The 27,722-nt window shown below is 39.1% G+C and overlaps 4 protein-coding genes across 4 annotated transcripts in view; 3 read left to right on the top strand and 1 right to left on the bottom strand.

Moving 5' to 3' along the window:
• LOC122985367 (RNA-binding Raly-like protein) overlaps window positions 1-5,578 on the top strand; it is a 70,459-nt gene extending 64,881 nt beyond the window's left edge. The window contains exons 7-8 of the mRNA XM_044355965.1: window positions 898-949; window positions 2,910-5,578. Of these exons, the coding sequence (XP_044211900.1) occupies window positions 898-936 (39 nt within the window). The 3' untranslated portion in view covers window positions 937-949; window positions 2,910-5,578. The remainder of the gene's footprint in view (window positions 1-897; window positions 950-2,909) is intronic.
• A 746-nt stretch (window positions 5,579-6,324) lies between these two features.
• Window positions 6,325-10,942, top strand: LOC122985389 (5-hydroxyisourate hydrolase-like). Its single transcript, XM_044356003.1, has 4 exons — window positions 6,325-6,640; window positions 8,440-8,570; window positions 8,971-9,106; window positions 10,461-10,942. Exons 2-4 carry the CDS (start codon window positions 8,446-8,448, stop codon window positions 10,548-10,550), a joined length of 351 nt encoding a protein of 116 aa, XP_044211938.1. The 5' UTR covers window positions 6,325-6,640; window positions 8,440-8,445; the 3' UTR covers window positions 10,551-10,942.
• Window positions 10,943-12,060: 1,118 nt separating this feature from the next.
• Window positions 12,061-26,072, top strand: LOC122985323 (AFG3-like protein 1). The gene is made up of 16 exons (XM_044355893.1): window positions 12,061-12,343; window positions 13,955-14,039; window positions 14,993-15,081; window positions 16,546-16,695; window positions 17,066-17,137; window positions 17,292-17,416; window positions 18,154-18,424; window positions 18,989-19,126; window positions 19,211-19,364; window positions 19,446-19,553; window positions 20,757-20,882; window positions 21,183-21,293; window positions 21,474-21,589; window positions 22,798-22,998; window positions 23,200-23,394; window positions 23,522-26,072. The coding sequence occupies exons 1-16, from the start codon at window positions 12,212-12,214 to the stop codon at window positions 23,747-23,749; spliced, it is 2,301 nt and encodes a 766-aa protein (XP_044211828.1). The 5' UTR covers window positions 12,061-12,211; the 3' UTR covers window positions 23,750-26,072.
• Window positions 24,333-27,722, bottom strand: part of LOC122985392 (voltage-dependent calcium channel subunit alpha-2/delta-4-like) — an 85,259-nt gene continuing 81,869 nt past the window's right edge. The window contains exon 40 of the mRNA XM_044356005.1: window positions 24,333-26,858. Within this exon, the coding sequence (XP_044211940.1) occupies window positions 26,757-26,858 (102 nt within the window). The 3' untranslated portion in view covers window positions 24,333-26,756. The remainder of the gene's footprint in view (window positions 26,859-27,722) is intronic.

The raw sequence follows: 27,722 nt of genomic DNA, 5'->3' as shown, positions 1-27,722 counted from the left end.
TAATAGGCCCACAGGGTACATACAGTATGTCCCTTTAAAACCTCTACATGGTCAGTAACAACCCGCACTACCCTCCAAGTATTAGCGTAGGATAAACATACCCCTAATACCCTTCGACTTCTCCCACGTAATATATACAGTAACTCACTACGGTACATCCTAACCTGCACCGGGTAAGTAACTACCTCCATCTCCACTGTAGAAGGTAATGTAATACTGCCCTCTTGTGGATAATCCATTATTAACACCAACTCCTATCAGCTCAGATGAAACACTGAAATCAGGGTAGAGACTATTAACCTGCCTCAGTCCATAACTTCCTCAGTCTGTACGTTCACCTCCGTTATGAAGACTATCATTCCTCCACACTGCACACAGTTGCAAAGAGACAGTTTGTATAATCTGTGGTGGACGACATGTCTTCCGTTGCCTTGCAGCACCTTTTCATTCAGCACCTCACCGGTATGAAGCAGATCAGCCGAGCAGGGGAACGGTGCTGTCGGTGCTGTTTGCTGTTTCTTTACAGGGAAACATAATGATATAGAATTAGCCTGCAGGTTTCCTACCTGCCAGACAGAGCGAAGCTGCCTCATTAATCTGAGCGGAGGCAGAGAACAGACTGGCCCTTAATCTGCTGCATTGTTCCCTGCCATGAAGGAACCGAGTGTGTGTGAATAAAGGAGAGTGTATTTGTAATTACCCTTTGTCTGTGTGTGTGTATGTGCAACACAAGTGTGTTACTATGAGCACAAAATTAGCCTTTTTGTAGAGTGTGGGGATAAATTACTTCCAGTGGAGATGAGGCTGCAGTTATGATGATGATGATGATGAAGAGGAGGAGGAGGTGTGTTTTTATTGACCCACTGTCTCGTTAAGAGCTTCTTCCTCTGTTTCCAGATAAAGCAGCATCAGTCTGATCTGGAAGACGACCTGTGATGCTGCAGCTCAGGTATGAACTCTCACACCGGACGCTTCAAAGAACCAGAGCAGCAGTTTTAGATGTTTTAGCCCGTTAAAGGACGAAGCTGGTGTCATATTCTATATTTGTCACATAGTTAACAAATGCCATTACTGTAAATGACCAAACCCAACAATGTGTCTGTCCAGGTCCATTGGTTCCTATGAAGACACAACAGCTCACAATATATAGTTTCATTTTAGCTTGCTAAATCCTTTGGTGTCCTTTGACCTTTCCTCTAGCACCACCTAAAATTGGTACATTCAGAGGATGAATCCCAATTACTTGGTGATTCCCTGATATTTCCTCTTGCACCACCATGAAGTTTACATTTTTTAGAGGGAAATCTCAACAACTATTGGCGACAGATTGTCGTGAAATTTGGTATTCATGTTCCCCTCATGATGAAGTGTCAAAACTTGATCACCTGACTTTTCATCTAGCATCATTGGTTTATGACCAAATACCTGCAAAACTAATGATATTCCCATCAGCCTCAGCTATGCTTTGTGTTTAGTGCTAATTAGCGAATGATTGCATGCTCAAATGCTAAGCTAAAGTGTTGAATATGGTAAGCATTACCTTCTAAGCATCAGCATGTTAACATTTTTATTGTGAATATTTTAGCATGCAAATGTTAGCATTTAGCTCTTAGGCTTCTTACTCAAAACTCTCCTAAATCAGCTGAGCACTGCAGTTTTTGCTAACCATTGCTCAAACAGGAGTGCAATTGTTGGGGATTAATTTCATTGGTGGATTAATACACATGTGTTGCATCTTTCAATGAGACAGTTTTTCAATAAGCGTAACTATGATTGTGTCCTAACCTTAACCCCGTAGTTATTATTGCAACCATGACAACAAAGGTGGTTTAACTATAAGGACGTGGTAACTTTAACCCACACCACATGTTTCTCTAACCTTAAAAAAAGTGATCATTTTATACCAAACCATGATCTTTCCCTAAACCTGACCAGACCTTAACCACAGCGTTGTCACATCAAAAATCATTATTTTTTAACAGTGGTGTTGATGGTTTTGGAAAACAGACAAATGATGTTGTCCTGCCGATAAGGGCACTAAATTAGAAAAAAAATCTATGTGTTGTTCTGGAGTCATGTGGTCACACAACGTATTTTGTCATTTAATTTGGAGGAAATTACACCGTTTTTAGGTTGATTTCCAATTTTCCAGGCAGCTTCTGGTTGCAGTTAATTTCATGGAATCAATTTGACAAGACTTGAAACTTTCTACAGATAATTTGCCAGTTGAGAGCTGAGACCATTTTCAAAGCTCTCCTTGGTGGTGCATATAAGGAAGCTTGGACATATGAGATTTTTTTTGTGTGTAAAGTATTACAAAAGGTTGCTGTTCAGCAGCAGACTCAGATCTTGCTCACAACTATGTTACCATGTAAAAAATAACTTTGACAAAATTAAATTAACATGACAAACTGTTTACTGTTAAAGATTAGCTGTTTGCTGATAGTTGCTGTTCATAGAGCAGTGAAATGAGCGGAAACCAGTCGCTGTTTGGAGGTAAAAAGCTGATAGTACAACAGTAACGTAAAGTACTGTTTACACTATTTGAAGTTAATTAGATCTGAGGGGTATTTGTCCATTAAGTATCCAATGCTACATTGAAGACAGAACACAGATCAGAACCTTTTGGTTAAACTTATTTGCTTAAATACATGTCTGGTGTAATAGAAATTAGAAAGAAAAAGACTTAATTAAGCTATCTTTGAAGAGTATTACATCACACTCGTCATCAGACTAAACTGATGCTCAAGTATTTGCAGGTACATTCTGTAGTTAAAATGTATTGTTTGTATTGATATACAGTAAGGTCTTTTGCCTATATGGTAATTTTTCATACTTCTTAGTCTCTGTTTGTGTCCCAGAGACCCAAAGACATCTTGTTTCAGACTCCTCTCCTGTTCGCTTCCCAGATCCTTCCAGAAACAGACGGTGCGGTTGGTGACAGCTGGGATGAAAGATGCTTCAACGAGGCGTTGGCAACATGAACTGCATTGGACTGACTCGCCTGAATCTGTCCGTCACTGTCAGTTTCATTTTTATTCTGTTGCACCATCTCGGGTTTTGGTTTCCAGTCCACAATGAAAACAAAATCCCCACTGGGGTTACACATGGGACTATATAGCTGAACTTGTGTTTTTTAAAAACCACCCTTATCTGTGGTTTTATGTAGTTTTTAGATGGTTTCCCACATTTCAGGCAGCCGTTGATTTGAATTACAGTCATTTCAGTACACTCTAAAAGCTTGCAAAGACTTGAGAATTTATGTGAGCAATTTATTTAATTTAACTTTAGTGCCCCAACATCTTAAAACGAATAGTGCGCCTACCTAAATAAGCATTTAATTTATGAGTTATTTGGAAGATTTCTAGTAATTGTCACACAAATACGATTGGTCCCTGAAATCTTTATGTTACAATATTCTATAATTTAGACTATTTTACTGTATAAATTACACCCAGATTGAAAAAAAAAAATACATTTTCCTCACTAAAAAGGGTAATTTTGGCCCCATTTATCACCATAATCTTGCTTCACATGTTGGACTCCACTCTGATCAATGTTAATAAAGTAAATGTGGCAGCAGCTGGCAGCTCCTTATCAAACGGTTTATTTTCATCAAGCTTGTTTTCATTATGTGACCAGCTGTGTACAGAACTGCATTACAGTTCTGCATTAAAGGCCCAGTGATCACAGTTTTATGACTCTCTGAATGACACTGTTTGATTCACTCAGGAAGTCATGTACGAAGTGAAATATAGACAGTCTCTAACAATTTCCTGAAATAAAAATTACATGTAGTGGATATAAATGGGGAGATTGCATATTTCCTCTGTGATATTATTAGATTAATGATTGCAACATTTTCAGCAGTCTGTCCCATAAAGCTGACAGTTCCATTTATTAGCTTGTTTGGACAGATTTACTTTATCAAGTAAAATGGTTTGGTACAGGTTGAAGGTTAGGTTTAAGGTTTCAGCTCAATTTTGCAGTTCAAACAATCTGCAGTTTGGTTTAGGTTAATTAGTAACTGAAAGTATTTTGTATCGGTTACTTCTTTGTTTATTTGGCACTTAAAACAGGTTAGCTAACAGATCAGTTTACAGTTTGGTTTAGGTTATCTAGTGGATCAGTTTAGCAGAAAAAACATTTTGGTCTAGGTTAGCTAGTTCAGTAGCTAAAGCAGTTTGTTACAATTAAGCTAATGGAACAGTTTAGCAGCTTTAGGTGAGCTAACAGATTAGCTTGGTAGCTTAAACAAATTTGCTTCGGGTTTGCTAACTAATCAGTTTAGCTGATAAAACAAGTTGATTCAGGTTAGCTGACAGTTCAGTAGCTAAAACAGTTTGCTACAGTTGAGCTAACAGAACAGTTTAGCAGCTTTAATAGTTTGGTCAACTAACGTAATGAATCAGTTTGGCAGATAAAACAATGGACCTCAGTTTTCTAACAAAGTTAAACAGATAACACAATTTGGTTTAGGAAAGGTAACAGTTCAGAGGCTAAACTTAAGCTAATGACACAATTTAGCAGGTTAAACAGTTTAATTTAAGTTAGCTAACAGATTTAGCAGACAATTAGTTTGGTTCAGATCAGTTTACAGATAAGTTTGGCAAATAAAAAGTTTTGTTCAGGTTAGCAGCTAAAACAGCTTGGTCGAGGTTAGCATTAGGTTTTATTCCAGGTTCAATCAATGAACTTTACTCCCAGAAGAAAATTTATCAGCATCATCAGCTGGAGACTGAAGGTAAAGTACCAGTATTGCCCCAGTATTTCCCCTGACAGATGGTAAAGCCTTGTACTGGATTCTGGTACCCAAACATCTAATACATTTCTAGCATGAAAACAATGCGCTAACTGTGCAGCATTCCTGTTTTAAGATATCCACACCATATCATTTTTAGTGGCCCCATCACACCATTAAACGACAATTAAGCTTTTGTGCTGCATTGTATTTTTATTGAGACAATGCAATTAAGTATATATTACACATTAAGTTTATAATATTCAGTGTGTTTACACCATTACGTTCTGCTGCAGTGATCCAATGTCATACCAATTCTTGTTTTTAGATGCGCCACCACTGTCATATCTTGCTTTATTTTATGATCATTTTCATTTTACCAGATTTTGGGTGATTGGTTTTATGGAGAGCACAGTCTGTTTAGAACAACTGTCACCAAGTCAAACACTGACTTTTCCTCTATAGCATCTTTTCCCAGCTGGACAATATGGACAACTGTTACTGACTGTAAATATGTTGAAGGCGTTCATGTAAAATATCTGTTGGGTTAAAAAAAAAAAAAAAAAGACTCTTGAAAATATTTAAGTGTACAATAGTGGCTCTTTATACTTAATACATTATTTCAAACTTTTAAAAAGTGACACTAAAATGTTTTAATAAGAAATCCTGTAACTGCAGATACAGAATAATTTTGTAAATATGACAATATGACACTTCATTTGGCTTCACTGTAGTTTCTGCTGTTGGTGTTTTTGTGTTTGTCCTCAATGCTGAATGTAATCTATTTCAATGTAAGTGTAGTAAAGGTATTTTTCATAAAATAGAGGTTTGGTTGGAGCTTTGCACGTGTCTATTTCTGTGTGAAGTTATTGAAATTATTGTGGTATTATGGTTTAATTAGCACTGTTTGTTCTTCCATGGATGGTGATTGGTCTTCTTCTTCTCCACCTCCAAAGGGAAGTCAGAGATCAACCAGCTTAGTTTAGGCATCTATTACTCTTAAATCTATTTAAAGTCTCCCTGTGCTCAAAAATATGTTTTTCATCTTGTTCCTTCCCCTTGGATGTTTGGGCTTCACCTTGCAGATATGTGTAGAGTTTGACTCTACAAGGTTGCATCTGCTGAAGATGGAAAGTTTCTCTCTGCTTATTGAAAGTCTGATTTTAAGGGGCGAGCCCACAAGCATGATTTATACAAATGTGAAGTAGAAACTTGAAGCCTCCAGCGCACAGACACTGAGAACTGACTTTTCAGTGAAGCAGGAGACATCTTGTGTCCAGCAGTTAAACTTATGAGATGAAACACATTTGCATATTTATAGATTCTGGTATTTTTAATGAGGGAGAAGGAGTAGATATCATTTTAAGGATTTTTTCTGAAAAAACAATATCAGACAGACACGCATTATTGTTCCAAGCAGAGTATTTTTGTATGTCTTAGTACATGTGTGGAGGGAATCTTTAAACTCTCAGGCAGATGTGAGACAATATAAAGAATAAAGAAACAAATGTGTCATACAACACGTTAAAAATACTGAAACAGCAACAATTCTGCTGCAGTAAGAAGTTAAATCAAATAACTTTATATAACTATATAACTTTCCATCCAGGCTTTATTAAACTGTTTTAATTAAATCAGCAGAACCTTATCATGTAGGAACAAGCACAAACACTAAATCACATGTTGTTGACTGAAGGAAAGCTGCTCTCTCTCTCAGTCCGTTTTAGTGATTCATTAGAGCCCAAGACAACCTTTGACACCAGGTCTGTTTGCAGTGCATGCTGGGTAAGTGGGTAAGTGAGCAGTGGGTGTGTGAAGTGACACCACAACTGGTTGGGTGGGTTTTGGGAGCTGAATCAACTTGCTGCAGCAGAGAGAGAGTGAAACGTTCACACAGAGGTAAGGCTTCTCTTACAACCAACCATAACACTGAAACACAGCGAGACACCAGCTTTCCAGGCTTCAGACTGATGCATCTTAACTTTATTAAGATTTACAAAGTGTCTCCAGTACATGAGTGTTTTGTAGACAGTTGATTTAAAACATTTAAGCTTTATCTCCTTCCTTTTTAAAGCTCATAATGTGATTTTTTTCTGTTTTGTTTTGGCTTTTCATTCCCGTTTTCTGTAGTTTTTAGTGTACATGTCAGTTTGTGACCCTCATTACTCTTCAGTTTCTCACTCTCTGGATTGGGACCCCTATTGTTGTCTCTCAATACGCAGAAAACGAGAGACAGAAGAGATTTCTGAGACAAATATATTGATATTTGTTTACGTTTTTCATATAAAGTAACTATCTTCTTAAATAGAACATACAAAAATGCCAGACTCACATTCACATGACAGCTCGACATCTCTAATTGTGGGAGATTGTGAGTTTTTGGGCCAAAAAAACAAAGAGGGTCAACGGTCAAATAGTGGCTGAAAGTTCAGTTTGACTGAGAAGCACAGAGCTTTATCTGCTAGTCCACCATCGATTTACTTACTTTTGGAATTCACTGAATAGATTGAATATTAGATTTCTTCTTCCCCGCAACATGAATTAAATGTGTTTTAATATATTTTTTTCTGTGGATCATTTTTTCAACAAGCTAGCAGAGAGTGAAAACTTGATGCTGTTATTGGTTCTAAACAAACTGAATTTATTTATTTGACAGGGACGATGCATGTAAGCATTGTTATATTTAAATAAAACGTGACTGATGCAATGAATAGGACTTCTAGCCATCGCTAATTTGCAGTCCTTGTCTTCTGGTTAGGCTTTTAAGGGATAAAACACATAATACAACTCTAATACAGACATAGAGACTCACAATAAAACAGACAAACAACCAATACAATCAGTAACTGAGACAACAAAGACTACAGATGACAATTAAGAACAACAAAGGAAAAGAAAGAATGTATGCTATATAAACCCACGTATCTCAGTGTTCACAGATTTGCCTTTGTTTAAACCATAGTTTTGCTGTAGTATTGAAAACTTTAAAATCAGCTATTGTTTTATTTCTGATGGCAGGGTATTCTGTATCTGTGGATAAGAGGATTGAAGAGGTTGTTTTGCTGGTTTTCAGTCTCCACTAACTGTACCCCTCATAGCGGCTCCCTTTGATATTATATTTTAAAACCTTTTGACTGACTTGTTCTGGGGCAAGGTCATTCACACACTTACAATCAATTTTATAAATGAGTGAGAGATTTATAAAATTCTCAAAGTTTAGTAAATTTTTACAACGGTGCCAGTTCATTGGCTTCTGATCCAATATATTAAAGTAACTGTACTCTTCGGGGACAAGGAACACGTGACTCATTGATGTGTTTTTAATAGTTTCTGGACAACAATGGAGGAATAAGATACATCAGGCTATGGATACACACACAATACTTGTTAGTAGATCAGTTCATTGTTGGTTTGGATCCAAACATGAAATTTATGATCATTTAAGCAGCCAAACACAATCATCCATCCTTGTTTCTCTCGGTCGTTGCCATATCTGTGTTGCCTTAAGAGTTCAGTAAAGATCATTAATCACTAAATGATGCTTTAAATTACGTTAATTAAAGATGCTGTGATTGTGATGGTACAGCGTATGTTTGCCAAAGATGAACTGATACTGAGGAAGGTTTCTTCATAATCTAGTTGAGACCGTGACTGTAAATGAAATCAGGTGATACTTAACGTGTCCAACACCCATCCAGCAGATCATGGCAGCCTGCCCTCTTACCACTCACGTGCTGAACACCGGCGATGGCGTCCCGGCAGCCAGGATGGCTCTCAGCCTGCACCGACTCGACTCCAAGCTGATGATCTGGAACATGCTGACCGTCGGGTAGGTTTGAACCCATCAGAGTGATTTACAGAATGGTTTTGAAGTATTTAATCAAGGTTTTATATTGGATTGAATTACACTGCACAGGTGTTAATAAATAGCTAATATAATAAAAAAGCTAATAAAGCCTGATGAGGATGATTTAAGTCATTTTAAATATTCTCGACACCACATGGCCAAATTTGTGAGAAGAGATGCTGAATTTTGATATTTAAAATGTGTGATGAGCCTGCTTCACGATGTGTTCTTTGTCAGAGAAGATCAGGAAGATTAAAACTGCCAGGAAAAGCTTAATGAGATAAAAGTAGAAGGAGTAGAGACTTAAGTTAATCGTTTAAAACCTTAAGTCCTTTAATGAGCTTTAATGAACATCCTCAACTCAGCAGTTTCATGTTTTTAGGACTACGAACGAAGATGGCCGCTGCCCAGGACTCATCAACAGAGAAGCTTTCACTCCCGGCATGTACAAGTTACGCTTTGAGACGGGTTCATACTGGGAGAGTCTGGGTCAGAACTCCTTCTACCCGTATGTAGAGGTGAGCTTCAGAGTTCAAGAAGCATTATTGATCTGTATCAGGATATCACCTACATATACAAAAGAAATGATGTTCATTGTATTTAGACATGTGTTGATGGTAAATCTGCAATCAAACAAACATAAATCTCCTTGTTGTAGTAATCTGTTGTGGGAAATCTTCAGATGAGCCAGAGATCTTCAGATCACCCACAACTTAGGAATTAATTCACCATTTGTTATGAAAAAGACTCAAAAGAACACACTGGAAACTGGAAGAGTTCAATGTGAACAGGTTTACTGTGCATTAAAGTGAAATACAGAGTAATTATGAAGTGGTTTTTGATTGGTTCAGTAGCTGACGTCACAGTCAAATGTTTTCTTTGTTATTTTCTTCAAACTTCCAGCTGTTCTCTACAAGAGAGGAAAAGGTCAGATAGTTAAATCAAGAGCACAAATTTGTTTTTTTTCTTCCGCGGCCCCTCCCGGGCTCCGTAATTTCCTTCTATAAAATGTTTTTTTCCCCCCTATTGAGATGCTTAACGGTGTGTTGCTGCTCTCTACAGCGACTTTTGAAAACACTTCAGAAATGACTCATCAAAATCTGACAGAGCAGAAGTTCTTCAGAATGAAACCCTCAAAAAAAACCAAAACTGCTTGTTATCATCAGTTTAGACAACATGTACCGTATCACCATATGTCTGTATCATTACATCATCACAATATGATTCTACTGACAGATAATAAACAGTAAATTTGATTTATTTCTCATGTATCTATATTATGAGAAAACAAGTTACTTTGCCTATTTCAAAAATCAGACCACAACTAAAGTGTTTGGAGATATTAATCCATAAACTGAGACAAATTAAAAGGTTTAAGCCCTGGTAGCCTGCTGGTTAAGATATATACGCCAAAACTCATTTACTCATACACTAAGGTGACTTTAAAGAGAAATAATCTAGTTTCAAGCATCTTTATTCTGAATTTCTGACAGTTCGTTTGAAGCCAAAAGTCATTTTTTAAAATTAGTTTTAAGGTTAGATCGTGTTTGATAGTGGCTAGATTATTATGCTAGTTTAAAGAAAACTTATTAAGTCTTTTTTTCTTACCCCATGGGCAGCTTTTCTTGCTTGAATGATCAAAGTTCAAAGAATATTTCTAGCAGGGGAGTTTTTGCAGCATAGCAACCAGAACCAGCACTAATAAAAACGCGTCATCGGGTTTGTGGACATCAGCAGGTTTTGTCTGTTTGTCGCTGCCGTGGCATGTTTGCTATTTTAAGACTGAAAGAATCTGTCCTGTGATTGGACGGTCAGTACTTTTTTTTCACCATCAGCACCTCTCTGTGTGTTTGTGTGTTTTTGTATGTCCAGGTTGTGTTCACCATCAGTGACCCGGGTCAGAAGTTCCACCTCCCTCTGTTAATGAGTCGGTTCTCCTACAGCACCTACAGAGGAAGCTGAGAGCTAAGAGGAAGAGCGGTGGCAGCTTCAACACACTGTGACCACAGATAGAGACGTTTCCTCTGTCCTGAAGTAGATTTTATGACGTGAACTCATCCACTGGTCTTAAATCATGGCAGTTTCTGAGAGTCCAGTTGTAAATTTTTGTTACATTTACTGACTGACAGACAGAGAATACAATGTGTTTTTATATATGTACAGCTGGTGTGACATGAGCATCTTGTCATCATCATCATTATTAATGTAACTGTAGATTGTGTAGCATAAGCAAATATTTAAGATTTCACTTTTGTCCACTAAAGATCAAGTGATGTTTTATTGCTTAAAGGATGGATTCACAATTTTTCAAGTGTCTTAAAACAACAGTAGTTGATGCTAAAAAGACTGTAAATGTGTCAGATATCCACTTGATATGACTAACTCAGACTGATGAAGCTGAATAGAAGCTTCACATCAACGTTTAAATGACTGTGTGGACACACTGTGGATTTTGGCCTCCATCACTGACATTGAAAGCACAGTTGAAGGAGATCTTTTAATATCCAGTATGAACAGGAGGAATGATTACAGCGAGGAAAACCTCTTTCACTGTTCATACGGACACCTGACTGTTGTTTTAAGACACACTTGAAAAAATGTGAACCCGTCCTTTAAAGTTATTTCCAACATGGTCCCAAGCTGTTAAAAGACAAAGCAAAAGATATGCAATATAAAACCAATCAACCACAGGCTTTGGGAGGGTGTGATGGGTATTTACACTATTTTCTGGTGACCAAACAATTAATTGAAGGAGAGGAAAAAGTATTCAGATCCTGTGCTAAGTAAAAGTGCCGATACATCAATCGAGTCCTTGAAATGAAGTGGAGTGGAAGTATAAAGTAGCATGAAATGGAAATACTTAAGTACAAGTACCTCAAAAATGTACAGTACTTGAGTAAATGTACTTAGTTATATTCCACCACTAATTAAATGATTGATTGAGAAAATAATAGACAGATAAATCGACAATGAAAATACTTGTCAATTGCAGCCTAAACTGAAAATGTTAAAGAAAACACTTTCTTTGTTTATTTTTTTGTTTTTTAATTCTATATATTTGTTTCTAATGTTGTTGTCACTTTTATTTCCTCTTACAAAGAGCTGCATTTCAATGTTCTCGTCTTGTTAAATTTGATTAACCGTGTTTTTTTTTTTTTGCATAAAGTGGAAAAACGCACAGTCATGTTTTGATAAAAGTTACAAGACGTTGAAGAAGAGTGCCTTTCTGTCTCCGCCAATCAGAGAGAAGGTGTGATGTGAGGTCCTCGTTGTGGGCCTTTCTGGTGCCTGAACGTAATAAAGTGATCATAAAACCAAATAAACCCGTCTACTTGTATTAAATTAGGAATACATTTTATCTTGCAGTATAGAGGCTATAGTCTGATATACAGTGAGCAATATAATTTAATACACCAGTTTTTTATAGAATAATTTCCTGCAGGCGATCGAAGACAAAGACTTTCGGACCTTTACATCATCCTCCCGTTGACATTCTCGCCGCAGCACTTATTCAATAACACTTCCAGCATGTCGAGGTTTAGAGGAAGGAACTAAACACGATTTTCAAGTGTGTTTATTATTATATATTTTTACTAAAAGATTGAGCAGGCGGCACAGGGAGGATGTCTCAGCTGCTGAGGCTTCTCTCGGCGGCCGCTCTGCCTCTCTGCCGGGCTGGAGGTGCCCGGACTCGGCTCTCCGCCGTAGCGGCAGGTCGACTCTTCACAGCCGGACTCCGGAGCTTCGCTGCCCCGGTGAGTTTCTGCGGTAGCGTCTCTGGATTAAATGCTGTGTATAAAATGTACCAGGCGATCAGTGACTAAAAGACTCGAATTAGCTAACCCACATGGTTCTTAAATTAGATTAAACCTTTTAATTTGATTATCTAGAGGCAGTAACATTTAGCTAACCCGACTGCTAGCCAAAGCCCATTCAAAAATCATTCAGTTCAAGGGTGTTTTGTTAAACAACAAGATATCATATCTTTTAAAACTCTATTTGATGCCGCATGTGCCTGATTATAATCTAATATTACATTCGGCATATATCTAATCCAGCAAAGATAATATATTTGAAGATTTTTGGGGGGAATAACAGGTAAAGAGTCCCATTTACATCACATTGAGATGTTTGTTCTACAACCAGGTAAATTCTGTAAATGTTGAAATGACAAGACATTCATTTAATAGAAATACTTGCTAAAGTTCTGAATGAGTCTTATCTTCTCACAAAGCAATTAGTAACAACCGTATCGGTGTTTAGTTTGTTACCCGTACCTGAAACTCAGGTTTATGTAAGTAACGTTAACGGACAACAGCTAACCGCTAGCTCATCTGGAAAATGCCTTTAGGTGAAATATCGCTGTCATGTATCTGTAACGATACTTATACCAGCATCTTAGTCTGGATTTGATATCAAAATGATGTTTTTCTTCATTAGCATTGACTGAAAGTTTAGATAGGAGTAATACTCAGATCCTTTAATTATGTAAAAGTACCAATACAGAAGCGGTACACAGATCCTCCTACAGTAAAAGTATTGCAGTATTATGAGCTTGATGTAGTTAAAGTATTGCAGTAAAAGTACATAAGTATTATGAGCTTGATGTAGTTAAAGTATTGCAGTAAAAGTAGTGGTTTGGTCCCTCTGACTGATATATTATTATATATGACATCATTAGATTATTAATAGTGAAGCATCAGTGTTAGAGCTGCATGTTACTGTTGTAGCTGCTGGAGGTGGAGCTAGTTTACACTACTTTATATACAGTTAGCTAGTTTAGTCCAGTGGTTCCCAACCTAGGGGTCGGGCCCCTCCAAAGGGTCAGCAGATAAATCTGAGGGGTGGTGAGATGATTAATGGGAGAGGAAAGAAGAAAAAACAAAGTTCTGATACACAAATCTGTTTTCAGTTTTTGGGCTTTTTCTCTAATCTTTGATTTTTGCTGAAATATTGGATCATTTGAACATTTATTGAAATGAAAGCATGTGAGAAGTTTAGAGGGAAAAATCACTATTTGGTGGAGCTGTTAACAACTCATAGACATGTGAAATGTGACCCCGACTACACACTGCTTTTTGTAAGACGTCAAAAGCTAAAAAGGTTGGAAACCACTGGTTTCATCTTTAACAATGTGTTGTATTTTAAAAGCTTGTTATATTATCCATTGTGTCAAATCTTCATCTGAAAAGTAACTAAAGCTGTCAAATAAATGTAGTGGAGTAGAAAGTACAATATTTCCCTCTGAGATGTAGAAAGTAGCATCACATGGAAATACTCAAAGTGCAGTACTTGAATAAATGTACTTAGTTACTCTCCACCACTGGTTTGCAGTGTACTAACAGCAGCTCTTTGGTCTTTTCCAGAATGTCTGTCGGACTCCAGTTAACTTCCTGTCCTGTCGCAGGTTCCAGTCAGTTCAGAGACGACTTTACTCCACTGAACCCAAAGGTGAGAGCCGCTGCACGACACATATTCACTCATTTTCATCTTTCCAATCCCTTTAATGTAAATTCTCGTCGTTTTTACCTGCATTCATCAACATTAGATAAACGTGTGACTCAGTTCAGCAGGTTCATTCACTCACATTTAATTCCAGACAGCAGCGGAAACAACTGCAGGTGAGGAATTACTCACCTGCAGAGAAATAAAACTTGAAATTATGTGATGTTCAGTGTTTCCCCTATTATTTAAAAATCCCTAAAGAGTCGAGGCGCAGGACGGCATATTTACGCGGTCGGGTGCTGCAGCAGCCGGTCTGCAATTTATATTTTCATTCAAACTTTTGTTTTCTCAGTATATTCAAGACTTAAAACAAAGCGATCACAAGGACGGGATGACTTAACAAGCTGCTTCTCTCCCTTCTTCCTCATCGGTGTTTTTACTCGGCTCCAGATTAATATATTTGTTTGTCTGTCACCCGCGTTAGAACTTTTTCTCTTTTTTATTAGCTAACCTGCATCCTGTATGCTCGCGCTCTGCAGTAAATTAAAGGGACTCTGATGGCAGCGGCACTCGCATCACATCGACAGTTTCCTAGGCAACGACACAAAGGTTGTCTCATGTTTTGGAACAGTGTCGCACAGAAGCTCTCAAATACATATGATTATTGATTTCCAAATGAATGGATGTTTGGTGTTATTTTTGGCAGCAGTGACCCACCAGACCTGTATGATTAGAAGAGAAACACTGATTAACTAGTCTAGAAATGTGAGTCTGTGTGTCTGTTGATTCCTAATCAGTGTTTTCAGCCTGAGTCTCAGAGGATTAATAGTATTTAAACCAGAAAACAATAATAATAAATGATCATGTCACTGAAAACATGGAATGACATCTGATACTGGAATGGAAGCGAGAGAAGAAAACGCTTACAGATGTTTGATCTGACCAATCATCTGTTTCAGATGGAAAAGGTGGAGCAGGAGGAGGAAGGTCAGGCGGAGGGAAGAGAGGAGGAGGAGGAGGTAAAGACTGGTGGAACCGGATTCAGAAGGTTTGTGGCGTGTTTGAAGTCAAAGCCAAAAATGATATAACATCACATTCAAATCATGAAGATGTTCATAATTTCAGTATGAATAGTAACGGATGCAGACGTATTTTAATATGTATAAGATGTTCCGAGTCTGGTTTGGTGATTCAGCTAAAATGAAAAATTAAAGACAGAAGTTTTAACTCTTGTTCTTACAGATTTGATGTCGATGGTTCATTATAAATGTCGTTCTGTATGTAGGTGATGTTGAGTCCAAAGATTCAGCTGCTGTTCTTCTGAAAAACATCTGTACATCTACTTTTTTGTTTTTCACTGTTGTGATATGAAGCTGATTTAATACATGGTCGGTTTCTTTATGGTAAATCTGAATCTGGAAAAGTGTGATAGAAATATTTGTCACAGAAAACAAACCTGAACACAGACCAGATGTTCGCTGGCAGTTTGTTTCAATCAACACATTATAAGAATAAAAACATCAGCTCATCTGCAACGTAGAAAAAAACCCCGTTGTAAATGAAGAGTTGAAGTTAGAGCTGCAACGGATCAGTTTTCAGATCTGCAAAAAAAAAGATGGAGACAAATAAAACTTTGCTTTCCGTTTATTCTGTAAAACACTTAAAACATTCAAGATGTCCAGTGTTTAAAGAAAATCTTACAATATATAAAATATTCAATATTCACTTGTTAAATTAAAGTGCAGTATGAGGTCTGACAGCTTCTTCCTGTAAACATGGTGTTGAATGAAACAACAACTTGATGATACTTACAAACATGAACACGTCTTGTCCTGCAACTTGTTGAACGAGCCTCCAAACAAACGTTCACCTCTAACATCAGTTAGCAGTTAGATGCTAATCAGCTGCTGAGCTACAGCACATTAAACATCATGTAAACAAACCTGCAGACGTCACTTCAGACCTGTTAGATGTTAGTTTGATCGTTTGCTCTTCTAAACCTCTGTTAGCAACACGCTGTCTGTCTGTGACTTGTAGCTGCAGCAGTTTGTTTACTTTGTCTCCAAGGAGACATTCAATTTTGCAGTTAATCTGCAGTTCATATGCCTGCTGAACCATTGGGATCAACTATGATCCACCACTAGTTGAAGTCTTGACTTTTGACTTACAGGAAGCATTTCTACATACGTTAACATCAAGTTTTGGAACTTTGAAGCATCTTTAGCCGAGATATCAAACCTCATAATAGTATATAAATAACAGAAAATGACCAAAATGATTATATATGTCTGCTTTAATGTCTGATAAAGTTACTGCTGCTCCACTACTTCACTGTTAGCTCTGTAAATAACTGTTATAATAATATAATAATAATATCTCTCAGACTGCGCTTGTAGATTTGTAGATTTGTTTCTTTTTTTAATCTGACTCAGTGAACCACACAGTGTGTATGTGGTGATAATAAAGTGTCTCTAGTGTATAAACGTGCAGCTGTGTGTCTGCTGCTCTTCAGGGTGACTTCCCCTGGGACGAGAAGGATTTCCGCTACATGGCGATCACGGCGGCGGGAGTCAGCTCGGCTCTGCTCTACTATTACTTCAGAGACGGCGGCAAAGAGATCAGCTGGAAGGACTTCGTCCACCGCTACCTGGGCAGAGGCATGGTGAGGAGCATTCTGGGAAGTTTAGACTGGGGCATCGGCTCGTATATGAACGCTGGGAAATTTATATTTGATGATTTCAGGTTCTCAAATATGATAATTTTCTGCTTTTCTTTGTCTTGTATTGTAGTAAACTGAATGTCTGTCAGTTGTGGATTGTTAGTTGGACAAAATGAAGAATCGATGACACTTTGGGGTCTAGAAAATAGTGATTTTATAGTGTTTTTGTAATGTTTTGTAGACCAAAAGTTTGACTATAATAATGAAAATAATCAGTAGTTGCAGCAGCTTTAGTTAATAAATTGACAAGACGATGAACAGTGAAGATATTTGAACTCAAGCTTGTTGTTTTTTGTTGTTTGTTTGTGTGCAGGTGGACCGGTTGGAGGTCGTCAACAAACAGTACGTCAGAGTCATCCTGGTGCCGGGAGCCGACACGGAATCGGTGAGAAGAAACATAAACGTCTCCTAAAAAATCAAACCTGTCTCCTTTAAACCAGCAGCTGAAGTTCCTCTCATTGGACTCGGTAGCTGCATGTCCTGCATGTTTTTTTTTTGAAACGCCAGCTGAGTGAAATGTATTGTGGGACTTCCTGCAGAGCTACGCCTGGTTCAACATCGGCAGCGTCGACACGTTCGAGAGGAACCTGGAGGCGGCGCACATGGAGCTGGGTCAGGAGCCGTCGCACCGACCCGCCGTCATCTACAGCACGGAGAGCGACGGGTGAGTTCAACACGAAGACACGTCTGCTTTTCTTATCATCATCGTGTGTGTGTTTATGTAAATTCATAAGTTAGTTTTCAAACTAAAATGTCAAACAGCTGGTTGCAGCTCGTCAAATGTGAGAATTTGAATCTTTTTTTGCGTCGTACGTGATCGTAAATTGAATGTCTTGGGTTGGGCGTAGGCTGCTTCTGGGCGCTAAACCTGGCCTTCTATTGGTCGGGGGATTTTATGACAGAGAGCAGAGGAGAAATCTGAGAGCAGAAGTTCCCACGAACGCGCAGAAGCAGCCTGAGTGCGACGAGAAGAGCTGAGAGTGCAGGAACATTATATTTGAGTAGAAGCACACAATTTAAGCGGAAACAGAGCAACTCTAAGCACAAGCGGAGGCTGTTTGAGTGGGAGGGCAGGGTTTTGAGGGACAAATTACAAAATTTGAATGTGAAATCAATAAATCATGCTCTCAAATTGATATACCACTCTCTTGAAGGAAAAAGCTCCATATATTTTCTAGTGAAGTAAATGGCGTCCTGAGCAGAGAATGAAGTCACGCTCCCTCTCTGTGTGTGTTGTTATCTGAGCATCTCTGTTCTTTGTTTTGATAGTTTCCTCCCAGCATCCGTCTTCAACATGGCGGCTGGGTCATAAACTTTATCATAACTGTTAACTATCAAGCTGGTAAAAGTAAATAAATATTTCTACACTTTGCTGATAATCCTCCTCCTCCGTCCCTGCAGCTCTTTCCTGTTGAGCATGATCCCCACTCTGCTGCTGATCGGCTTCCTGCTCTTCACCCTGCGGCGAGGGCCGATGGGAGGAGGCCCCGGCGGCGGGAGGGGCGGGCCCTTCAGCATGAGCGAGTCCACGGCAAAGATGATGAAAGACAACATCGAGGTGAAGTTCAAAGACGTGGCCGGCTGCGAGGAAGCCAAGCTGGAGATCCTGGAGTTTGTTAACTTCCTGAAGAACCCGCAGCAGTACCAGGACCTGGGAGCCAAGATCCCCAAGGTACAAGACGCACACACACGCACGCATACACGCACGCACACACGCACACACACAGGGTTAGAGGACAGCTTGTACTGGATCAACTCTTCAGTTGCAGCCGTTTCTTTCGTTTACTTTTTGGGTATTTTCCTTGAATAATGATCTCTGGCTGAACTGTCAGCAGTTGAGTTGCATTGTGGGTAATGTAGGCGCCATGTTTTGGTTCCGCTGCATCGATCTGGATCCTTTTTTCAAATAAAAAAACAGTCTGATGATGTTATAGGAGTTAAATTTGCTAAAAAGCATGAAGGGAAATTCATTCAAGTCTTGTTTTGAGTCCACAATCCCAAAAGATTAAATCTGCTGTGATGTATAAGACAAAGAAAAGCAACAAATCTTCATCAAATCAGATATTTTTGCTTGAAAAATTACTTAAACAATTAATTATTATGAAAATAGTTGCTGATTCATTATCTGTCGACTAATCGTTTCAGCTCTAAATTGAGACGATATCGTCCAGCTCTTGTTGTAAATTGTTACGTCATTGTTGTGTGTGTGTGTGTGTGTGTGTGTGCGGTATCCCAGGGTGCCGTGCTGTCCGGACCCCCGGGTACGGGTAAGACCCTGCTGGCTAAAGCCACGGCTGGAGAGGCCAACGTCCCCTTCATCACCGTCAACGGCTCAGAGTTTCTGGAGATGTTTGTGGGCGTCGGTCCCGCCAGGGTGAGTGAAATAAAACCTCCGACAGATCAACAGCGTGTGTTTTTATAATCCAGGAGAAACATGACACCGTTTTTCCCTCCACAGGTGAGAGACATGTTCGCCATGGCGAGGAAGAACGCCCCCTGCATCCTCTTCATCGACGAGATCGACGCCGTGGGGCGGAAGAGAGGAGGAGGGAACTTCGGCGGTCAGAGCGAGCAGGAGAACACTCTGAACCAGCTGCTGGTGGAGATGGACGGTAGGTCTGCAGTCACAAGTCTTAAACTTTAAGGTTTATGTGACGTTTGACGTGATGATCGTCTGTTTTTTTTTTTTGTAGGTTTCAACACGGCGACTAACGTGGTGGTCCTGGCTGGAACCAACAGACCCGACATCCTGGATCCTGCACTGATGAGACCGGGACGCTTCGACCGACAGATCCACATAGGTAGAGTCCAACACACAGAGACGAAACTGTATATATATGTTATCTTCTGTTAACACATTTATACAAAACCCAAAGAAAAAACATGTTTATGGAGGTGAAACGACAGAAAATTAATCTTTTATATCAACATTTTTTGTTTCCAGCGTCTCTCTCGTGAGGATTTTCTGCTTTTCTTTGTTGTTTATATTTAAAACAGAATATCTGAGTTTTAGACTGATAGTCTGACGTTTTAAAGACCAAACGATGTATTGATTCATTGAGAAACTTAATTCTTCTTCCAGGTTTTCTCTCAGTAACTGGTTAATTTAAATGTTTAGATGTAAACAGCCAGATCAGTCTTTGTTTATCATCCGTATCAACAAAATCATTTTTCATTTTAAACAAAAGTTTCCAGTAAAGAATCTGATTGTCTTCATCACTGAAGTGGCACAAACCTGCTCTTAAATCTTCACTTTTAACATTAAAATCTAATAAAACAGCAGATCTCATCTTTGCTTCTTAAATGCTGTATAATTTATGAACATGTTGATGTTTTCTTAAGTAATAAAACACTTCAGCAAATCAGCCTTCAAGTCTTGAAAAGTGTTGAATTCACTTCCCACAAAAAAGGCCTCAGAAAGGTTTATAAAAGTCTTTCATTTTATTTATAAAGGTGTTGAACATCGTCTCCTTCCTGCTGTAAACAGTAACGTTAGTAGTGAGTCGGGAGACGTTTCACGTTTATTAACTACAGCGAGACAGACGATGGTTTGTGCTGCTGTGTGTCAGATTCACTAAAAAACTTCCATCATCCATCAGTTTTACTTCCACTTATCCTGCTCCAGATCACTTCAACTGATTAATTATATTACTTGGAATAAATGTTATATACAGCTGGGAAGTACAGACAAAAAAATATATATATATCAATAAATTCATACTTAATAAACAATTGTAGGTCTTATTGTCCCGACTGGTTTCCTGTTGTTCTTTGTCCGTTATGATGGTGAAAAATATGTTAAATTTTATCCTTTGTGGTAATAAAAAGGTCTTAAAATGTGGTGAACAGAGCAGAAACCTGCTAGAACAACATGCACATGATCCAATAATATCAAATAAATATCTTTATTGTCAGCCTACTTTCTTCTCTAAAGAGTGTTTAACATCTCCTCTATGACTGAGTCTCTTCTCTGCTGTATATAAATGTGTTTTGTCTCCTCTCAGGTCCTCCGGACATTAAAGGCAGGGCGTCCATCTTTAAAGTCCACCTGAGACCAATCAAACTGGATCCCAGTATGGACAAAGACGCTCTGGCCAGGAAGATGGCCGCCGCCACACCAGGATTCACCGGTACGTCACAGCTGTGTCATTCATCACCATTTAATGTTCTTGTAAAACACAAGAAACTTCAGACAATAAGTTTATTTACTTGTATAACAGTTTTCATACAGCGGTTGTAACTCAAGGTGATTAAACAGAAGAAAAACATTAAAAATAAGACTTTTAAAGTGCAAATGTGCAGTAAACATACACAGGTAGATGTTAGGAGGAAGTTAAGGACATACTGCACTAACAGAAACCAAAGTGAAGATGTTTATTGGTGAATAAAAACCTCTCATGTTTATTTCTTTCTGGCTGTGATTGAATCAGGAGCCGACATCGCTAACGTCTGCAACGAGGCGGCGCTGATCGCCGCCAGACACCTGAACCCGTCCGTCAACGGCAAACACTTCGAACAGGCCATCGACAGGGTCATCGGAGGTCAGTGTGACATCACAAGTGGAACCTCTCTCACTTTTATTTACCTCTTTAACGTTTCTTGTTTTTATGCCTTTTTTTGTGCAGAATATTAACCGACAGACGGCGTTACAGTGCCGACATCGATAGTTGTCGCTTTTCAGTACTGTTAGAGTCTCACTTCCTGGTTCTTCGTGGTTTCAGGTCTGGAGAAGAAGACTCAGGTCCTGCAGCCCACAGAGAAGAAGACGGTGGCGTATCACGAGGCCGGTCACGCCATCGTGGGCTGGTTCCTGCAGCACGCCGACCCTCTGCTGAAGGTACGAACGATGACTTCACACTACGATCGCCTCAGATTTGATCAACATCAGTCAACACATCAGTCATTTACATCCTGATAATCCATGAAACTGATTTCTAGAGAACAAGAACTTTGTGTTAAGTGTATCTGCTGCATTTTTAAAAGGCAGATAAATCATAATAACAGTTAAACTGAGATCTTACAGGACACTCTGACAGTAATGATGGTAAAGGAAACGGTTGGCGGTGTTGACACAGTCAGAATGTTTCACCGTTGTGTTTATAGTAGAAACGATGTTCCGGCACGTCTCTAATTAGCAGCAATGGAAAAATATTCAATATGTGTTTTCTACAATAGCAACCTGTGAGGAGCAGCATAATAAACGTTGTCGGCCTTCCAAAAACACATTAACACATAATTACTAACAGGAAACTCTTGACGCTAATAAATATCTGCACACACACACACACACACAACAGCAACAAGCAGCTTCCTGCTGCTCGTTAACAGCTGCTCGTTAACGATCTCACACAGACACCTCAGTGAACTACCAGTCCAGGAAATGTTCAGTCTAATTGTCTTTGACTGATGAATGATTCTTAAAAGTAAACGTCCGTATCAAGGAGGCTTTTCCACAGTTTCTTTACATGAAATATAAATCTGTCCCAACAGTAACGTTTCACCCAAAACATGCTCTTAAAATGTTTATTTTATTCTAACAGGAACAATAAAAAGTCTTCTTTACATAAAAACTCAAAGTAAAACTAATTCTCCATCTTCTGCCTCCATAAATGCTTTTAATCCGCCTGTAAGACTGCAGTGAAGGAGCAGCTCCCCCTGCTGGTTATTTTTGGTTACTGCAATAAAAAACTACAATATCAGCTAAAAGTATATTTCATCCGTTTCTTTTGCTGAGATACACAATTATACTGATCATCACATCCAAACACTGATAATTAAACCAAAGTTAATTAGTTACAGATTGATTTCCTGAACCAGTTATTTGATCTTAAACTCTTATATTAGTGTTAATATCATGATGTATTCAGATTTATAAAACTGCAAACTGTTCTGCTGCAGAACGTTTACCAAGAAATGACACAAAAATGTTCATAGTTTATTAAAATTATTCATAAAATAACCAAATTGTTCCTTTTTAAAAGTCAGATAAAAGGGACAAATTATTACAGCGAGACGTCGTTTGTTTGTTTGTGTGTTTGTGTGCAGGTGTCGATCATCCCGCGGGGGAAGGGTCTGGGTTACGCTCAGTACCTGCCCAGAGAGCAGTACCTGTACAGCAGAGAGCAGCTGTTCGACAGGATGTGCATGATGCTGGGAGGCCGCGTGGCCGAGCAAGTGTTCTTCGGCAGGATCACCACCGGAGCTCAGGACGACCTGAAGAAGGTCACACAGTCCGCCTACGCTCAGGTACACGCACACACACACACACACACACACACACACACACACACACACACACACACGCCTGCTGGCTCAGGTTCTGCTGACGGTTGATTTAAGGTTTTATAAAAACGAGTCAGCGCTGATTCTTCAGTTTCGGTGACTTTGCACTTTGACTGTTTCTGTCAAACACTCCTGTGTGACTGTGCCCTCCTCCTTGACTCTCAGGTGGTGCAGTTCGGGATGAGCGACAGGGTGGGACAGGTGTCGTTTGACCTGCCCCGGCAGGGCGAGATGGTTCTGGAGAAGCCGTACAGTGAAGCCACGGCCGAGCTGATCGACGAGGAGGTGCGAGGGCTGGTGGAGCGAGCGTACGAGCGCACGCTGCAGCTCATCCAGGAGAAGAAGGACCTGGTGGAGATGGTGAGACACTGGCAGCTATTTTGATAACCGATTTATTGATTCAGGCGAAATGCTAGAATAAAAGTCTTGGCCTCCTGCAGGAAAAGTTTGCACATTTTCCAGTTTTAAACCCTGATTTCATCCTCAGGTGGGGAAGCGTCTGCTGGAGAAGGAGGTCCTGGACAAAGCCGACATGCTGGAGCTGCTGGGCCCGCGGCCTTTCGAGGAGAAGTCAACGTACGAGGAGTTCGTGGAGGGGACAGGGAGCTTCGAGGAGGACACCAGCCTGCCGGAGGGCCTCCGGGACTGGAACCAGGAGAGAGGAGCGGAGGCCGAGGAGACGAGCGAGACGCGGGACAAACAGCAGGCCGCGTAGCGTCCCCGAAAAAAAAACCTCAGATAAGAAAAAAAAAAAACACCGAACACTTCATAAACCACAGCTGCAAAAAAAAACCCCCTCAGTGCTGACTCAGTGTTACAGAGCCGGGAGGAGATTTTATTAAAAGTTTCCATAAATTTGTAATAAACTCAGGTTAATAATTCAATACGATGAAATCACCTGCAGTATGTCCTCCGCTACACCAGACCTCATGGATTCACTACAGATAAGATATAAGAGGATAAAGAGATAATTCAAGAGCAGAATAAGTACAATGAAGGTTTTATCAGTTATGTTCACCTCTGACCTCTACCAGGCTCTGTACAGAATTTATTCTAAACATATTTATCCAGAGAAACTTATCTGAGGCTGCAGGAAGAAGGAAGAAGCTCCGAAACGCCTTAACAGTCACCGAACAGGAGACCAACAAACAGCAGACTCTCTCTCTCTCTCTCTCTCTCTCTCTCTCTCTCTCTCTCTCTCTCTCTCTCTCTCTCTCTCTCTCTCTCTCTCTCGTATTATTCCTGAACTCGGAGTGTAAATGATGCACCGAACGTGTGAACAGACTGATTTTTTTTTCTTTTTTTTCTTGTGTCGTATTTATTCAATAAAAACGGGATTTCTGCTTCCTGACTGACACCCGCCTTCCTGATGATGACGAGGAAGAAGACGAAGAACATTTTTACAGGTTTAAATATTTTAAGACTTGATGTGAAGTTTTTTTTTTTTTGGTTTCCTACAGTTATTTCAGACGCCGACACGCGCGTCTGTAACATCTCGACGACTGTTAGTTTGAGCTTTACAGAGTCTGGATTTATTTTCTACAAACACCTCGATGCTGTAAAAAAAAAAAAAGTGTCAGATAATCTCCTGTATGTGTTGATGATTGTATGACGTCTGTGTAATTATGACTTTGACAGGAAGCTGCTGCAGATTTCTGCTGATTTTAAAGGACAAAAAAAATCCTCTTAAAACATTAAAACAAAAAGTCGTTTCTGACAACTGCAGGCTTCTTTCTTTTTAAAAAGTTCAGCCTCAAAACTCTCTGATCTCTGTCTTATATCAGCAGTTTCCCCCCAAAGAGAATAAAACCAATTTAACTTATAAATAAGTTGTATTCTAACACATACTAATATCATTTATGCCTCCTAAATCTATTATAAACACATATGAGACGTATTGTTGTGTCTGTAAACGTCACACATCAGTTGTTGTGTCTTTAGTCCCCGAAACATCGTCTTCATCTTCTTCTTTTGGTTTAAAAAGCAGAGTGTGAACCACCATTTAGTAGCAGAGAGCAGGTTATTAAACGTTCAGGTAAACAGGTGTCGTTGTTATGTGAGATACGACAAAGATAGTAAAGACACTCTTCATGTTTTATTTATTAAAAAATACATTTAAAATTATATGGGTCCACAGAACGACTTGAATACTACTCAAGTCCATATTATGTCCTACAGCATGTGTAGTGTGTAAATGTAGATGCACAGTAGAGCTGCAACAATTCAGCTGAGTTCACATGACATGCATCAGATTTTCCTTTCATTTTTTTAACGTTTCATATTTGTTGGATATTTACGGAGAAGCCAAACTGGAATGAATTTAACTGGATGCGAACACAGTTTAGACGGTACATGAAAAGAACTGATATGACTAAAAAAAATCGTTAAGTTGAGCGTTAAGGCCTGTGATGTGAACGAAGCTTTAGTCGATTACTTGATCAGCTGATTGATAGAAAATTAACTGGCAGCTATTTTTATAATCGAATAATCATTTGTCTTTCGGGGTTTTTTTTTTAAAGCAAAAATGCCAGAAAATGTTCTGGTTTCAGCTTCTCGATTGTGAAGATTTGAAGCTTTTCTGATATTAAACTAAATATCATCTGATCATACAAAACAAGACACGTCACCCTGGTCTCTGATAAATGATAACATCTTTTTTTTCAGCACTATTTTCTTACATTTTATAGACAAAATGATGCATCGATAATGAAAATAAAGGTTAGTTGCAGCTCTTGTGCACAACAAACAGTGACAGTCTCAGGATCTTGTTGACTATTAATATCTCTGTACGTCTGGCGGGACATAAAATATAGAAAACATCAATACTGTCAATACATTCATGGTAAAAAAAAAAAAATCACATAAGCCACAGTTTGCCATTTAAACAGCAGCAGTTGTCATAGCGACCATTGAAGTGACTTTCTTGCACCTGTTGTCACCTTTTTGCATTTAAGTGTTTTATCAATAAAGTCATTGATCTGATCTGCTGGCAGCAAATGTGTTTAAATTGATAATAAACTGAATGAAACACAAATGTACCAACATGTAGAAGTGAAAAATGTTTATTGATATTTTTTTTGTTTGTTTGTTTTGGATTCAGGACAGTTTTCACATCTTTTTAACCTATAAAAACCAAAAACCATCAGACGTAGAAAAGAAATCGTTGGATAATTTCCTCCGCTACTGTAGCTACTCTTATCTCTTACCTGTCCTTTCAGTGTTTAAAGCTCAACCTTTTTCTTCCCTACATTTTTAAACAGTTTTGGTAAATCATTTGAAATGTAAAACTCTACTTGTATACAATATTTCTGTATCAAAAAAGCTATAAAGAAGCTACATTCTTGTCCGAGTGTAATGGCAACGTTTCTCCCTCTGCTCCATCGGGGGGCGCCGAGTTCCCGTTTAGAGTCTGCTGCTCTTCAAAACTTTGCTCCCCGTTCAGTTTATTTCAGGGTCAGTTTTTTTTTAAAACCAAAAAAAAGTAAAATAGCCCTTTATCTCCACTGCAGAGGGAGCTGAAGCTCGTCTGAACAGCAGGAAAGAAAGTCCGACACGAATCGTTCTCTCCGTCTTCTGCTGTCTCTCGTCGCAAGTTTTAAAAAAAACAAAAAAAAAAACATCCTTTGGCTACTGCTCGATGCTTTTTTTCTGGAAAGAATTCTACTTCCTGCTTCGCATCTCTGCTGCTGCCTCCCTCAGAGGATCCTGATTGGACGGTCAGTTTACGTCCAGCGCTGGAGGACCAATGAGACGACCAGAGAGGCCGAGAAGAGAGAGAGCGACAGGGAAATGGCCGCCGCGCCGCCACAGTCCTTCGCATCTTCCTGTTGGACAATTATAACATATCAGCGTCAAAAACAAGACAGGAAAAAAAAGTTGTTGTATCACTATTCACCTTGTATATGCGTCCTTTAGGTAATTTCATTAGGAAACACTCCGTAAACTTTCATTGTATGCAGATGATACCCGATTATATTTATCAATGAAGCCTGATGAAACCAATCAGTTAAACCAACTCCAAGCATGCCTAATGGACATAAAGACCTGGATGACCTGCAATTTTCTATTACTAAACTCAGATAAAGTTATTGTGTTTGGCCCTAAACACCTTAGAAACACATTATCTAATGATAAAGCTGCTCTGGATGGCATTACCCTGGCCTCCAGCTCCACCGTAAGGAATCTGGGAAGTTATCTTTGATCAGGATATGTCCTTTAACTCCCACATAAAACAAATTTCAAAGACTGACTTTTCTCACCGACGTAACATTGCTAAAGATGCAGAAAAACTAGTCCATGCATTTGTTACTTCTAGGCTGGATTATTGCAATTTCTTATTATCAGGCTGCCCTAACAAGTCTCTAAAGACTCTCCAGCTGGTCCAGAATGATAAAAAAAAGAAATAAAATCCAGAATAGAATTTAAACTTACTAACTTACAAAGCCCTTAATGGTCAGGGACCGTCATATCTTGAAGAACTCATAATACCGTATTATCCCACTAGAACACTGCGCTCCCAGTACGCAGGCTTACTGGTGGTTCCTACAGTCTTTAAAAGTAGAATGGGAGGCAGAGCCTTCAGCTATCAGGCTCCTCTCTTGTGGAACCATCTTCCAGATTCTGTCCGGGGTGCAGATACCCTGAAAACTTTCCTTTTTGATAAAGTTTATAGTTATATCAGCCCTTAG

The sequence above is a fragment of the Thunnus albacares genome, chromosome 7 (assembly GCF_914725855.1).
Source record: "Thunnus albacares chromosome 7, fThuAlb1.1, whole genome shotgun sequence".
Classification (NCBI taxonomy): Eukaryota; Metazoa; Chordata; class Actinopteri; order Scombriformes; family Scombridae; genus Thunnus; species Thunnus albacares.
Note: the sequence above shows the minus strand (reverse complement) of the source record. Positions and strands in the feature narration are given on the sequence as shown.

Bases quoted from the DNA above. Each gene is read 5' to 3' on its own strand.
- LOC122985389 (XM_044356003.1), top strand. From the start codon at position 8,446: ATGGCAGCCTGCCCTCTTACCACTCACGTGCTGAACACCGGCGATGGC. The intron at 8,571-8,970 runs GTAGGTTTGAAC...TCATGTTTTTAG, and splicing joins TGGAACATGCTGACCGTCGG to GACTACGAACGAAGATGGCC. The intron at 9,107-10,460 runs GTGAGCTTCAGA...TTGTATGTCCAG, and splicing joins CCTTCTACCCGTATGTAGAG to GTTGTGTTCACCATCAGTGA.
- LOC122985323 (XM_044355893.1), top strand. From the start codon at position 12,212: ATGTCTCAGCTGCTGAGGCTTCTCTCGGCGGCCGCTCTGCCTCTCTGC. The intron at 18,425-18,988 runs GTACAAGACGCA...GCGGTATCCCAG, and splicing joins TGGGAGCCAAGATCCCCAAG to GGTGCCGTGCTGTCCGGACC. The intron at 23,395-23,521 runs GTGAGACACTGG...TTTCATCCTCAG, and splicing joins AGAAGGACCTGGTGGAGATG to GTGGGGAAGCGTCTGCTGGA.